Source organism: Drosophila novamexicana, unplaced genomic scaffold, assembly GCF_003285875.2.
Source record: "Drosophila novamexicana strain 15010-1031.04,08,12 unplaced genomic scaffold, DnovRS2.1 tig00000193-arrow-pilon, whole genome shotgun sequence".
NCBI classification, from domain to species: Eukaryota; Metazoa; Arthropoda; class Insecta; order Diptera; family Drosophilidae; genus Drosophila; species Drosophila novamexicana.
Genome location: NW_020824787.1, coordinates 8,579,461 through 8,590,838, shown reverse-complemented (window position 1 = coordinate 8,590,838; position 11,378 = coordinate 8,579,461). Strand labels below are relative to the sequence as shown.

The 11,378-nt window shown below is 42.4% G+C and overlaps 4 protein-coding genes across 4 annotated transcripts; 3 read left to right on the top strand and 1 right to left on the bottom strand.

Annotated features, from left to right (window-relative positions):
* Positions 1 to 313: 313 nt before the first annotated feature.
* On the bottom strand, positions 314 to 1,628 carry LOC115759321 (odorant receptor 42b-like). Its single transcript, XM_030700231.1, has 3 exons — positions 862 to 1,628; positions 451 to 808; positions 314 to 388 (listed from the first exon to the last, which is right to left on the bottom strand). Exons 1-3 carry the CDS (start codon positions 1,626 to 1,628, stop codon positions 314 to 316), a joined length of 1,200 nt encoding a protein of 399 aa, XP_030556091.1.
* A 4,126-nt stretch (positions 1,629 to 5,754) lies between these two features.
* LOC115759349 (testis-specific serine/threonine-protein kinase 3) lies at positions 5,755 to 7,189 on the top strand. Its single transcript, XM_030700272.1, has 4 exons — positions 5,755 to 5,963; positions 6,041 to 6,428; positions 6,493 to 6,803; positions 6,858 to 7,189. The coding sequence occupies exons 1-4, from the start codon at positions 5,930 to 5,932 to the stop codon at positions 7,112 to 7,114; spliced, it is 990 nt and encodes a 329-aa protein (XP_030556132.1). The 5' UTR covers positions 5,755 to 5,929; the 3' UTR covers positions 7,115 to 7,189.
* Positions 7,190 to 7,668: 479 nt separating this feature from the next.
* Positions 7,669 to 8,948, top strand: LOC115759351 (B9 domain-containing protein 2). Its single transcript, XM_030700273.1, has 3 exons — positions 7,669 to 7,892; positions 7,974 to 8,325; positions 8,831 to 8,948. The coding sequence occupies exons 1-3, from the start codon at positions 7,805 to 7,807 to the stop codon at positions 8,922 to 8,924; spliced, it is 534 nt and encodes a 177-aa protein (XP_030556133.1). The 5' UTR covers positions 7,669 to 7,804; the 3' UTR covers positions 8,925 to 8,948.
* On the top strand, positions 8,914 to 11,049 carry LOC115759348 (tectonic). Its single transcript, XM_030700271.1, has 2 exons — positions 8,914 to 9,506; positions 9,613 to 11,049. Exons 1-2 carry the CDS (start codon positions 8,934 to 8,936, stop codon positions 10,981 to 10,983), a joined length of 1,944 nt encoding a protein of 647 aa, XP_030556131.1. The 5' UTR covers positions 8,914 to 8,933; the 3' UTR covers positions 10,984 to 11,049.
* Positions 11,050 to 11,378: the final 329 nt, after the last annotated feature.

Here is an 11,378-nt window from a genome sequence, read left to right as displayed (position 1 = left end):
AAAAGCCTGAAGGAACGTTGTTTAGCAAAATTTAAACAGAAACTGATAAATAAAAATAATTGATCTGAATAAAGAGTTAACTGAATGATAATATTATCTCCTTGAAATATCAGATAATTTCGCAGGTGTCTATTCTTAAATGTGAAGCAAATATAAATACATATATATACATAAAAAAGAAAATCAACCAATTCTTTATCCAAGTGAAGTATAGTTTTCTGATTCGTGCTGAATTACTCGTGAATTACTGAACTCTTTATATATATAATAGACAGATCAACTTAAGCCTTTTCAATATTAGCCTTTTCTTGTCTTAGTCTGCCTTCAGTTTGTCCGCAATGTTCATTTGCTTCACGAATGTCACCACCGAAAATGCCAACTTAGCCACCTATGAAAATAGCTCTATTAATATACAACCAACGTCAAGGGGCAGTAAAAGCGCTAACTTACTTTAATGTTAGTGTTCAGACTGATGGGAAATATGGAGCCGGCGGTAAAGCTAATTGATTGCTGCACATTTTGCAAAAAGTATATCAAAGCGGATTTATATCGACGAGTTGCATCGACCCAATGCGATTGAAATATGGCTAGGGCTAGGCTCTCGCAGTCGCTTTCGATCAGGTTGCAGGTGAAACAAAAGGGAAACGTCTGAAAGAAGAGCGCAATCACGTAGGCCACTGAGGCTATGCCCGTCCAGAGATCCACAAAGAACATCAGATTGATCATCGTGAGGCCAAACAAGAGGCCCACGAATAGAAATTGCACAAAGGTTGTGCGCGATATATAGGGTCGCATTAGATTGCAAATCCTAAAGCAGAACTCATTGAAGTAGTCTTTATGAACACAATTCCTTATAATTACTTGATTATTAGCTTATGATCTGAAATGCAGCCTCTGAGCTCCAGATAGTTCTGTTCCTCGGACATGCTGGGATCCGTGCGCAAGTTTTCGATGCGTTTGCACAGCAGTTCCAGATGCATCCGTAACGAGAAGCCAAAGATTAGCGGATAAACATCCGTCATTTGATTGAAGTACACGCCAGAGGACATAAAAAGATACTCAATAAAGGAAGCGATCAACAGGCTGGAGGTGCCATCGCGCCAATCCACAAAGCAATTATACAAACGCCAAGGCGTCAGTCCCCTCACTACCGAGGTCAAGTAGGTGATGGTCACGAAGATCGTGTAGGTGAACTGATATAAAAGATAAAGCGAATTGCAGCGTTTCACACCGCGATGCACCGCAATCCGCTCCTCATCCTTGACGCAACGCTTGTCCATTTCATCGAACAGCTGCTTGAGCTCGGCGAGACGCCACACGTTCAGAAAGGATATCATGCCACGGGTGAAGGCGCCCGGCGCATTGATGCCCGCTTGCAGCGAGGTAAACAGCTCACCGGGCGTAAACGTGCTAAACTCCTTCACATAGGTTATGGACAGACCTATGGGCAAATAACCAGCCAGTGTGATCACAAATATTGTCCAGATTCGGTACAGAAAGCGATATCTGGCATTCACTGCCTGCGGCATCCAGCCTAAGGCCGTCATGCCGTACTCCAAATACTTGTACGCATCTCGACTGGGCATCAGATCTGTCAGCGTTGGTTCCCTTAAATACTTGAAAAACATTTTCACTTTTTAACCACTTTGTTAATTTGCTAGCACACGCCAGTGAAAACTAGTTGCAACTGTTGATGCCAATTGGCTGCAAGAGCCTTTTTATATGGCCCAGTCAAAGGCTGAAACTAATTACTAGTCATATAATAATAGTATAGAGTATATTTATTATATTTCTATGTGACATCGAAAGGAAGCGCATTAGTTTTGGGTAAGCCGAAGAGTGAATACTCTTCAAGAGATAGAACTGAAGCCAAAGCAGAAATTAATTTAAGTAAATTAATTCCATAAACATGCGAAATGTTTTAGGCATAAAAAAAAGATACTAAACATTTCAGTAAATCACAAACTGTTTTTGAAACGAAGGACAACACTCCATTATAGATAAAGCTTAAGAAATGTATATATTTCGCAAGCCACAAAAATAAGATTTATCTGCTAGTAATAAAATAAAATACTAAAACATAACAAAAAATCTTTAAAATTAATTCAAAATAAATTCGCATGTATATAAATAAAAAAAGTTATTCTATATATGTATTTAATGTCTATTCTGTGTTACAAAATTCATAAGAAATGTATGAAAGCCTCTGCGTTGGTGCAAAATGTCTAATTGTCCTTTTATTATTTATATTTTAGTCGTATTGCTGTTATATGTAATTGTTTACATATTTAAATCAGTGCCTTTTGCTATTGGGAAAATTGTCATCGGGTTGCAAATCACAAGCTGGTCAAAACATATTGGCCTAATAAATTCCTCCCCCTTTGAGTGAGGTTTGCAGTGTTAGTTAGAGATTTTTAATTAAAATGTCCTTGCACAGAATATTTGATTTTGCAAGATGAACTAATTTCGGCTTATGTTAAGCTTGGGGATTGCTGGTCGCCTACTACATAATTGAAATCTCATCTTTGCAAAATGCACCTTCAGACAATTTTTGGAATAGGAGGTATTATCTGGGTCAAAAGCCTGTCTCTCTGAGCTAAAGAAAAGCTTCATTAGCAGGCTCTCCTTTGTAGGGGGTGTTTGCGAAAATGCTATTTCATTTAACCCTCTCAGCCGCCCCTTTTCATAAATAAAGGTATAACTAGTATGTCCCTTCTCTGCCAGTAACTCATTGTAATTTTAAAAATCTTAAAACAATCAGATATCCCTTTGAATCTGAAATGCAACACGCTGTTGGGTTATTTAAAGGGATAATAAGCATCTCAAAGAACCAGCTGCATTTGGTTACGATTTTAGCAGCTTGCAGCTTATCCTTTAGATAAGCACCCGTTGCCAGCTGGGATGGATGTGCCCTACAAGTGTATTGCCTTATGATTATTCCGTGCTCTGAAGCTCTTTCATTCTCATTTCCGTTGCACAAAGATTTGCATTGCGATTATTTCTGACCGGTGAAAAGGTTGTTGTTGCTTTTTATGCACAGCAACAAAATAAAATGTCGACTGATGTTAATGACAGGACTACTGCCAGAAAGGCAGAGGACGACGAGCAGCTTAAGCGGATAAGTGAAAAACGACGTAAGCTCATCCCGGAACAGAGCAGACGGTGTAGGATGCAGCCCGGTGCCTAGGCAGGGATTGCCACAAATGAATGGCATTTCAGATGCATGCAAGGATATATGAACCACAACAAAGGCGATGCCCGGAACAGTCAGGACTGGACTGGACTCGCTCTTGGCCTACCGGGCGGCTCATTATGCGCAAACACGTCACCGAGTGTAAGCTCGTGCCGGTAGATGGCGCCAGTACACGAACTGCCCAATGATAAGTCAAGAGGAGTCCTGGCAACATCCTGGCCGGCTTTAACAGCAAGTACGGCAGCTGAAGAAATATCAAACAGCAAACAGCAACAGAAGAAACATCGGCAGCAGCCTTGAAGCAGCAGCGCCCTGTTGTTCCACCAGCAGCTCCTGTCCTGCCGCCTGACGATGATGCGTGACATAAACCACAATGCCAGGGCCCTGGGACCAAAGCCCAGCATCCCAGATCCTCGGGACTGTCGGACAGACTGACTCACAAATTTGCAGAGCGTCGCATATTTCAGTTGTCATTTTTGCTGTTTTGCCGGTTTTGCGTATGCCAGAAAAGAAGTCGCCGTGTGTGTGCGGAAGCTCCTGGCCCCGTCAACCCGCCTCTTCCACTCGTTATGGTTTGCATCCTGCATCTCCTGTCCTGGGTAGCGGCATTTCCGCTGGCAACGCAGCTGCGGCGGCAACTGCCACAAACAATTTTGACATTTGCGCTGCTCAGTTGCGGAGCGCTCGTTCGTACCGTAGCCTGTCGGTGTGCTGCTCTCTGGACAGGATGTGCAAGGATATTGTGAAATCAACGTAATGGCGGGGCATTAACATGCAAGCTGCGAAAAAGGCGACAGGTAGCAATGTCCGGGCATGTTGGCCACAAAACAAGAATGCACAATGCATGAAACAACAAATCGCACTTCAAATACACTACACAGTGCTGTATCAATAAATTATGTCAGGTATGTAAGAAATGGGTTTGCTAATCCAGTCAAGGATTCCCAGCTATTGGTGGGGCACAGAATGAAGATTAGCACTAATATCATTTTATATTATATAAAATATTATTTAAAGTCAACAAACCATTCTGCATAATAAGATCATGATGCAAGCGTTTCATAGCTCTAACCCATTTCTGGGCCTAAGGTTCGATTTTTGAACCTGATTTTTCATATGCATATACTACTCCTCCTCCTCTACTCCTACGACACGCAACAAGTCTCAGATGAAAGTTAAAATGCCCGCATAGGTCAGGGGTATTATGAAAGAGAGTGTATAGCCCCAGTTTTCGCATTATCTTTGGCATGCTGCTCTTTTTCATTATGAAATTATAAATATTTTATTTAATACAGAAGCGAGGACAGCAGCACCTGAAGCGGGCAGGCGTGGTGCGAGGGGCGAGTAAAGCGAACCTGTAGGGCCAAGTAGACTGTATTAAATTCCACAGCCAATTGCAGGCGACTTTGTTTTGCTGCCAGCTACATTTCAATTTTAACAGAAACATAAAATTCCACTTGCACGCAATGGTAAAACGAGAAGCAAGGCCAAAAATACAAAATAAAAAATAAAAGGAAAAACACGACAAATAAAAAAAGAAAACTCCTTTAAAATATATGTAATATGTGTGAGTGTGCGAGCATTTCAATTGAAATTTACAAACCGCTCGAATGACCTTAAGCTACTTTAACATAAGCTGATGGGCGGGGTGCTGGGGCTGGGGCCGGGGCGTGGCTGGCGGCGCACAATAAAAGCAATGGAACGCAACAAAAAAGAAAGAACAAAAATGTGAAAATTTCATAAACCAAAACTCAAACAACGTCCAAAGTTAAGTAAAAATGTAGGTAACCAATGGCTAGGGGCTCTGTGCGCGCACAAAAACTGAGCCGCCCAGTAAAAGTTACGGCCATTTTACACACACACACACACACACACACACACACTCACACACACACACAATCACACACTGTGTGTCGGCTCGCCAGGCTGTTTTTGTTGTTGTGTGGCTTATTTGATTTTTGCTTGAGCTATTACACAACTGGCAACTGCATAAACACGGTAACCGCAACGCCTTTGGCATATAAATTCAATTAAAAAAAAATCATGTTCCTCTTGCTCTACCCAAAACCGGGGCTTTCCTTAGAAAGTATCGAGGAAAAATAATGAAGAGAGGGTACATTATTATTACCTAAATAATTTTATAAAATTTAATTTGCGCTTACTTTTATATATATTGAATTAAATTACCTGAATACAAAGATAAATTCAACCAAAAGACTGATTTTTGTTATATTTTTTACCAAAGAATCATAATAAAGCTTACTTATCTTGATTTTAGTCAAATATTTTTCTTCAGATTTATGGTATTGAAATCGAATCAACAGGTTCTTTTGTCGAGAAACTTTTAACTATACTTTTATAAGGAGTATTATAATTTGATCACGGAAATTCATATCATTTACATTTTTCGCAAGATCCTTGCTCTTATATCAAAGATAAAGTGAAAATTCTATAGTAAGATATATACGTAAGCTTTAAGCATCACACCACGGGACTTAAATGTGTATGTGTGTGTTTTTGTGTGTTTTGTAACTGAAAAACAGAAATGCTGGCAATAATTTGTCAAAAACGGATAGATAAAAAAATTTTCTGGTTTTTCAATTTTAAAGTTTTATAACAAATATGCTTAAGTAAAATTCTCAATGATACTTTGGTTTTTTCACGACAACAGCACTCGACGAGTTCGGTAACATCCTGGCGCAGGTTGCCACAGATCAAGTTTGTGGACCATTTTAAATGGCGACAGCGCCAAAGAGAAAGGGTGACCCAAGTACGTATCTGAATCAAAATAATATTGCTAATCTGACTGTATGGAATTGCATGTGTGCAATCACCTTTGCCCCGCAGTTGCTGCAAGTTCATCGCAAGATCTAGTCACCGATCAAAATTCGGGTCGGAGGACTGAACAGAAAGTCTATACGTTCAACAGCGAGAAGCCCAATCAGGCCAAGTCAACTCCGACTGCGGGCAAGGACGAAAAGGCCAAACCGCAAAAGACTATACTGGAAGAGCATGGCATCATATTGGGCAAGGTGATTGGCACGGGTAACTATGCGAAGGTCAAGATTGGCTTCTCCGAGGAGTATGGCAAGCGGGTGGCCGTTAAAATAATATCCAAGGTCAAGGCGCCATCCGAATATACCCAAAAGTTTCTGCCCCGCGAAATTGAGGCTGTGAAGGGACTGCATCATGAGAATCTGATAACGTTCTATCAAAGCATTGAGACCAGTCACAGGTATAGACTGACCTATAGCCGATAATCTTCTTCTTCTCGTTATTATCAATGTACCCAATCACAGAGTCTATTTGATAATGCAGCTAGCGGAAAACGGCACATTGCTGGACTATGTGCGCGAGAAGAAATTTCTGGATGAGCCGCAGTCGCGCACACTCTTTAAACAATTGATCAGCGCCGTTGAGTATATACACAGCAAGGGCGTCGTACATCGTGATATCAAATGTGAAAACCTTTTGCTGGATGAGAACTGGAATTTGAAGTTAATCGACTTTGGTTTTGCGCGCAAGGACACGCGCACGAATGAAAATCAAGTGGTGCTATCAAAGACGTTCTGTGGCAGCTACGCATACGCCAGTCCAGAAATATTGAAGGGTATACGGATCAAAGCTTTTGTAAATCTATCACTCTAACTAATCCCCCACTCAGGCATTGCTTATGATCCATTCATGTCAGATGTGTGGGCCTGCGGCGTGGTCTGCTATGCGATGGTCTTTGGTCGTCTGCCTTACGATGGCTCCAATGTGCACATACTGCTGAAGCGCATCAATCAATCGCTGGTATTCCCAAAAAATCCATCAGCCACCACTGAGTGCAAGCACATGATTATGCATATATTGGCGCCTGTTAAAATCAGATATAATGTGCCGCAAATCAAAGAAGATCCTTGGTTCGGTCAGAGATAAATACATACATATATATGCCACAGTCTAGTTCTTGCTGTTGTCGTAGCAAAAAACAAATTTTAAGTTAATAAAACTGCTTAATTATTAAGCCACAAGCTGTGAAGTTCTCTCTGCATAGATATATACAATTTTTTTCAAATGAAAGATGTGCCCTGAGGAACTGAGCTCAAATATTTTGTAGTCTAAATGCCATATAAGCCAACATTTTATTTGATTTTTCGCTATTTAAACCACATTTAAATACAAATTCCAACTCACAAACGTTATTTTGATTTCAAATACAAATTCACCAAATATTTCAGCAGCCCGTGCGCATGCGTTGTGTACAGGTTGGCAGCGCCGATAAATATCGTGTGGCCACCACGATTAATCGGCAACAAATCGAGCATTTATCGATGGAACCGCGTATTGCGGAAAACACTCAAAATGATATCAATACCAAATAAATAAAAATATATTTAACTTGTCATTTTTTAATTTTTTTCCTAGTCGTGTTTGTGTACCCTGCAAATAGAACATGTCCTGGGCAGTCATGGCAACAATCGGTTGCCCTGGCAACGACGACTGGCAGCCAAAACATGAAAATATCTAACGCGACTCGCTTTTAAAAGTCAAACTGTGTAAATTCTATTAAAATAAACATACTTGAGTGCAGTAAATAGTTGTTAGATTAAATATTTAAAACAATTGATGGCGGAGGTGCACATAATTGGACAAATACTGAAAGCTGTTGATTTCGACGAGCCACATTTGTACTGCAAGTGGAGTCTGCAGAGCGGTAAATAGCGAGTGAAAAACTAGTTATATTTTTACAATAGTGTGTATACACTTTTTAACTGGCCACGCCCACTGCGCACAGGCAACGCTTGGCGTTTGGTGCAGGGCGAGCTGCAGGGGCAGACGCACGTTTCCAGCCATCGCCTACAAAACAGCTCCGATTTCGCTCAACCCCTGGACATACATTTGTGCACCGCTGCAATTCAGGGTTGGCCGCGTCTTCTTGTCGAGGTCTACGCCGTGAACGTGCTGCAGCAGTGCTGGCCCGTCGGCTACGGATTTGCGCATATGCCATCAACACCCGGTGCTCATCGCCTGGAGATAAACACCTGGAAGATCGCACCAAACAGCTGGTGGCAGAGCATCAAGGAACGTTTTGGTGGCGGCGGCGCGGCGCTGCATAAAACCGATCTACTTTACTCGGGAGTGGAGCGGTAGGTTTAAATGACACTAAAATTTAAATGACACCTAAAATGCCACATAAGCTTTTGTTTAAGCGTAAAGAACAGCTAAGGCAGGGAACATGGGAAATTGAAAATCAGCTTATGACAAAGCAAGCTTTATCTTAAGACAACTATGGTAATATGTAAAAGATTCGCGTAAGCTAATATGAGCTTGAAGATTAAAATTCAATTTAGCACAATTTATATGCCTCATGCTCTAAAGAAATAGAGAAACAAACGCGCTATTAGAAATAGTATATGAGCAGAAAAAACGTTTAAAGCACTTTAGATTGAACCTTAAACCTTGAACCGAGCTTAAATTCAATTGATTTTAAGCAAAGTTTAAAGTTCAACTAAGCACAATTTTAAATTGATCAAAATTTTGCTATGTAAAGGAATAAGCTAAAGAGTTTATATGAGAGTTAATAACTGTAGATACATTACAACTTCGATTGAGGGCTTTTAAACTAACTATGCAAAACCTAATCTTTTACAGCTACAAACTGCTGACACGCAGCTCTGGCAAAATAATTGTTGAGCTGAGCTTGATATTTCGCAAATTTGAGGAATACGGCGTCGAATTTAAATAATTACCAACCATGTTATGCCTGAAGTTGACTGCATTATCCATCTGCCTGCTGTCGACGTCGATGCAGTGCATCAAGATCGGCATCTCGCAGAGCTATAACACAAGCACAACAACAACAACATCAACTACAACAGCATCAACAACTACAGAGACTCCAATGACAACTATTGCTGCGGACATGATCACCACTGACATTAGCCCCGTGCCCGAAGCTGGAAGCACTCCCAGTCAGACTTTTCCGCCACGCAAGACACCTAAACCACGCACAACCGCAGCGCCCCGAAGTAGCAGCCCGGCGCCTGCTCCAACCACTGAAATACTGCCATTAAATGCTACAGCTGTGCCTTTCCACGGGAATACTCGCTTCGCCTACTGCGCCTGTGATTTGTACAGCGATCTATGCGAAATAAATTGCTGCTGCGATCCCGATTGTCCACAGGAGACGCTGCAGGTATTCAGCTGCTTGCCAGAGCAGCCGACGCGTCTGGAGGACTTTCAGTACAACCATGGATTGCCCACGTGTCAGCTCAGCGATGGCTGGTTGTGCGTCTTTCGCAGCAACACAAAGCCAGCCAAAATACAGGTGAATGTTAAAAGAAAAGAAGAGGCTAGGCAATTTCTGGCAAATGCATTCTTGATTAAGTCGGTTGTTTATAGTCTGCTCCTATGTTATTTCTTTCATTCTTCAGGCTCCAAGCAACAACTTCGATGCAGCACAGTACAATAAATGGCCGGAACAGCTGAGCGGGTATGACACGCAATTGCCGTCCACACAATTTGCGGCGCACTACAAATTTGGACAAGCGCTGCAGCTGTGGCAGCCCGAGAGCAAAGAGCTGTCCAGCTTGGAGCTGCCCATGGGCTATGAGAGCGCCAGATGCCAGCTGAAGCAGACGCTGTTGCATTTGCAGCCCATGCGGAGCAGCTGCCTTCTAAGCGAAGCGTCGCAAATTCAAACGCATCTCTGGACGCTGCTCAACGTGACCAGCAACCACCAGTTGTTGTCGCGGCCACATGAACCGGAGGAACAGGAACAGGTGCCGGGCATTAGCATACAAGTGTGCCAACAGCTGCTGCTGCAATCGCAAGTTCTTTGTCTGGCTGGGAATGAGACACAAGTGGACATGCTGGTAGATAGCGTAGAGCTGGAATTGACGCACAACTATACCCACATTTTGGAAGCCAAGCTGCTGCTCAGAGAAGCCTACGAGGAGGAGGAGCATCAGGAGCTTTGGCTAAGCTATGCGCTGGTCTACAAGTCTGTCAATGACAACGAGAGAAAGAAGCCCAGCTCTGGGCCACTTGGTTATGTCCTGGGTGCACCAATACTGTTGGGAATGATGCTTCAGACGGACCCGAAAAACGAAACGGAACAGCCTCAGCACTTGCTCAGCTACTTCCAGAGCAATTCTAGGGAGCGTAATCAGCACTGGCTGATACCTTGCCGCAGGCACAGCATGGAACCGCATCATGCCGTCAGCTTTGGCATCGATCTGGCCAGGCAATGCCAATTGCGGCAACTGGCGCCGGAGCACGACAACCATACGGACTACTGCCAGCAGCTGCAATCGCACATTTGGCGACAGTTGCTGCCTCACAATTGCACGCGGCTCGATGATCTGGGAAAGGTGTTTGTCTCGCAGCTGGGCAGACCGCAGCCGGATAAATGGCTGCCAATCCAGCTGGGCTCTGCTTATGGTCAGCAGCTACCACCCATTCAGGGCGTTTACGATGAGCAACAGCAGAGTCTCAGCTGCCGCAATATGTTGCTCAGCGTTAGCTACGAGTTCTATATGACAGAATTGACACTGCTCGGAGGACACGTGCCACACCAGAATGTGCTGCAGCATGCGAGGCTGGTGCTGGGTCATCGACATGACCTGGAATTCGATGCACGTGAGCAGCAAGTGGAACTGCCCTTGGCCGTAACCGTGATGTTCTTCAAGGCGCAGCATAAGAGGCTAACCGGATCAAGCCTGCGAATTGTCGCCAATTTCGGACTGATCTTTATAACTATTCTAGTCTCAATGAGAACTAATGCAAGTTTACAGCTTTTCTAGTCACCAGGGGTTCTGAGTTCTATTACAGACAGAATACATTTTATAAAAATATAAAATAAATGCCTAAGAAAATATATGGATGTCACGTATATCGTATTGATATCTTAAGATTTACAAATTAAAGCAGCAGTTATTAATACTTATAAACTTACCAACATAGGCTCTGATTGTCTGTAAGTACTTTTTAGTTTTAAAAATGTTTCCTTTCACATGATCCGCCAGTTCATGATAACATAACTAAAAGTAAAAGAGCCAATTTATTTTTTAGTGCCAGAAGAGTTTAAGCATTAATTTTATATATCACTAGCAAGCTAATATTATTTTAGATTCACTTCAAGTTAGGAGAATCACATTGAAAGACGATATTTAAGCAAGAGATAAAAATGTGGATGAGA

Bases quoted from the DNA above. Each gene is read 5' to 3' on its own strand.
- LOC115759349 (XM_030700272.1), top strand. From the start codon at position 5,930: ATGGCGACAGCGCCAAAGAGAAAGGGTGACCCAA. The intron at 6,429-6,492 runs GTATAGACTGAC...ACCCAATCACAG, and splicing joins AGCATTGAGACCAGTCACAG to AGTCTATTTGATAATGCAGC. The intron at 6,804-6,857 runs GTATACGGATCA...TCCCCCACTCAG, and splicing joins CAGTCCAGAAATATTGAAGG to GCATTGCTTATGATCCATTC.
- LOC115759348 (XM_030700271.1), top strand. From the start codon at position 8,934: ATGTTATGCCTGAAGTTGACTGCATTATCCATCTGCCTGCTGTCGACG. The intron at 9,507-9,612 runs GTGAATGTTAAA...TTCATTCTTCAG, and splicing joins CAAAGCCAGCCAAAATACAG to GCTCCAAGCAACAACTTCGA.
- LOC115759351 (XM_030700273.1), top strand. From the start codon at position 7,805: ATGGCGGAGGTGCACATAATTGGACAAATACTGAAAGCTGTTGATTTC. The intron at 7,893-7,973 runs GTAAATAGCGAG...CACTGCGCACAG, and splicing joins CAAGTGGAGTCTGCAGAGCG to GCAACGCTTGGCGTTTGGTG. The intron at 8,326-8,830 runs GTAGGTTTAAAT...AATCTTTTACAG, and splicing joins CTTTACTCGGGAGTGGAGCG to CTACAAACTGCTGACACGCA.
- LOC115759321 (XM_030700231.1), bottom strand. From the start codon at position 1,628: ATGTTTTTCAAGTATTTAAGGGAACCAACGCTGACAGATCTGATGCCC. The intron at 809-861 runs GTAATTATAAGG...GTTCTGCTTTAG, and splicing joins GATCATAAGCTAATAATCAA to GATTTGCAATCTAATGCGAC. The intron at 389-450 runs GTAAGTTAGCGC...CTATTTTCATAG, and splicing joins GTCTGAACACTAACATTAAA to GTGGCTAAGTTGGCATTTTC.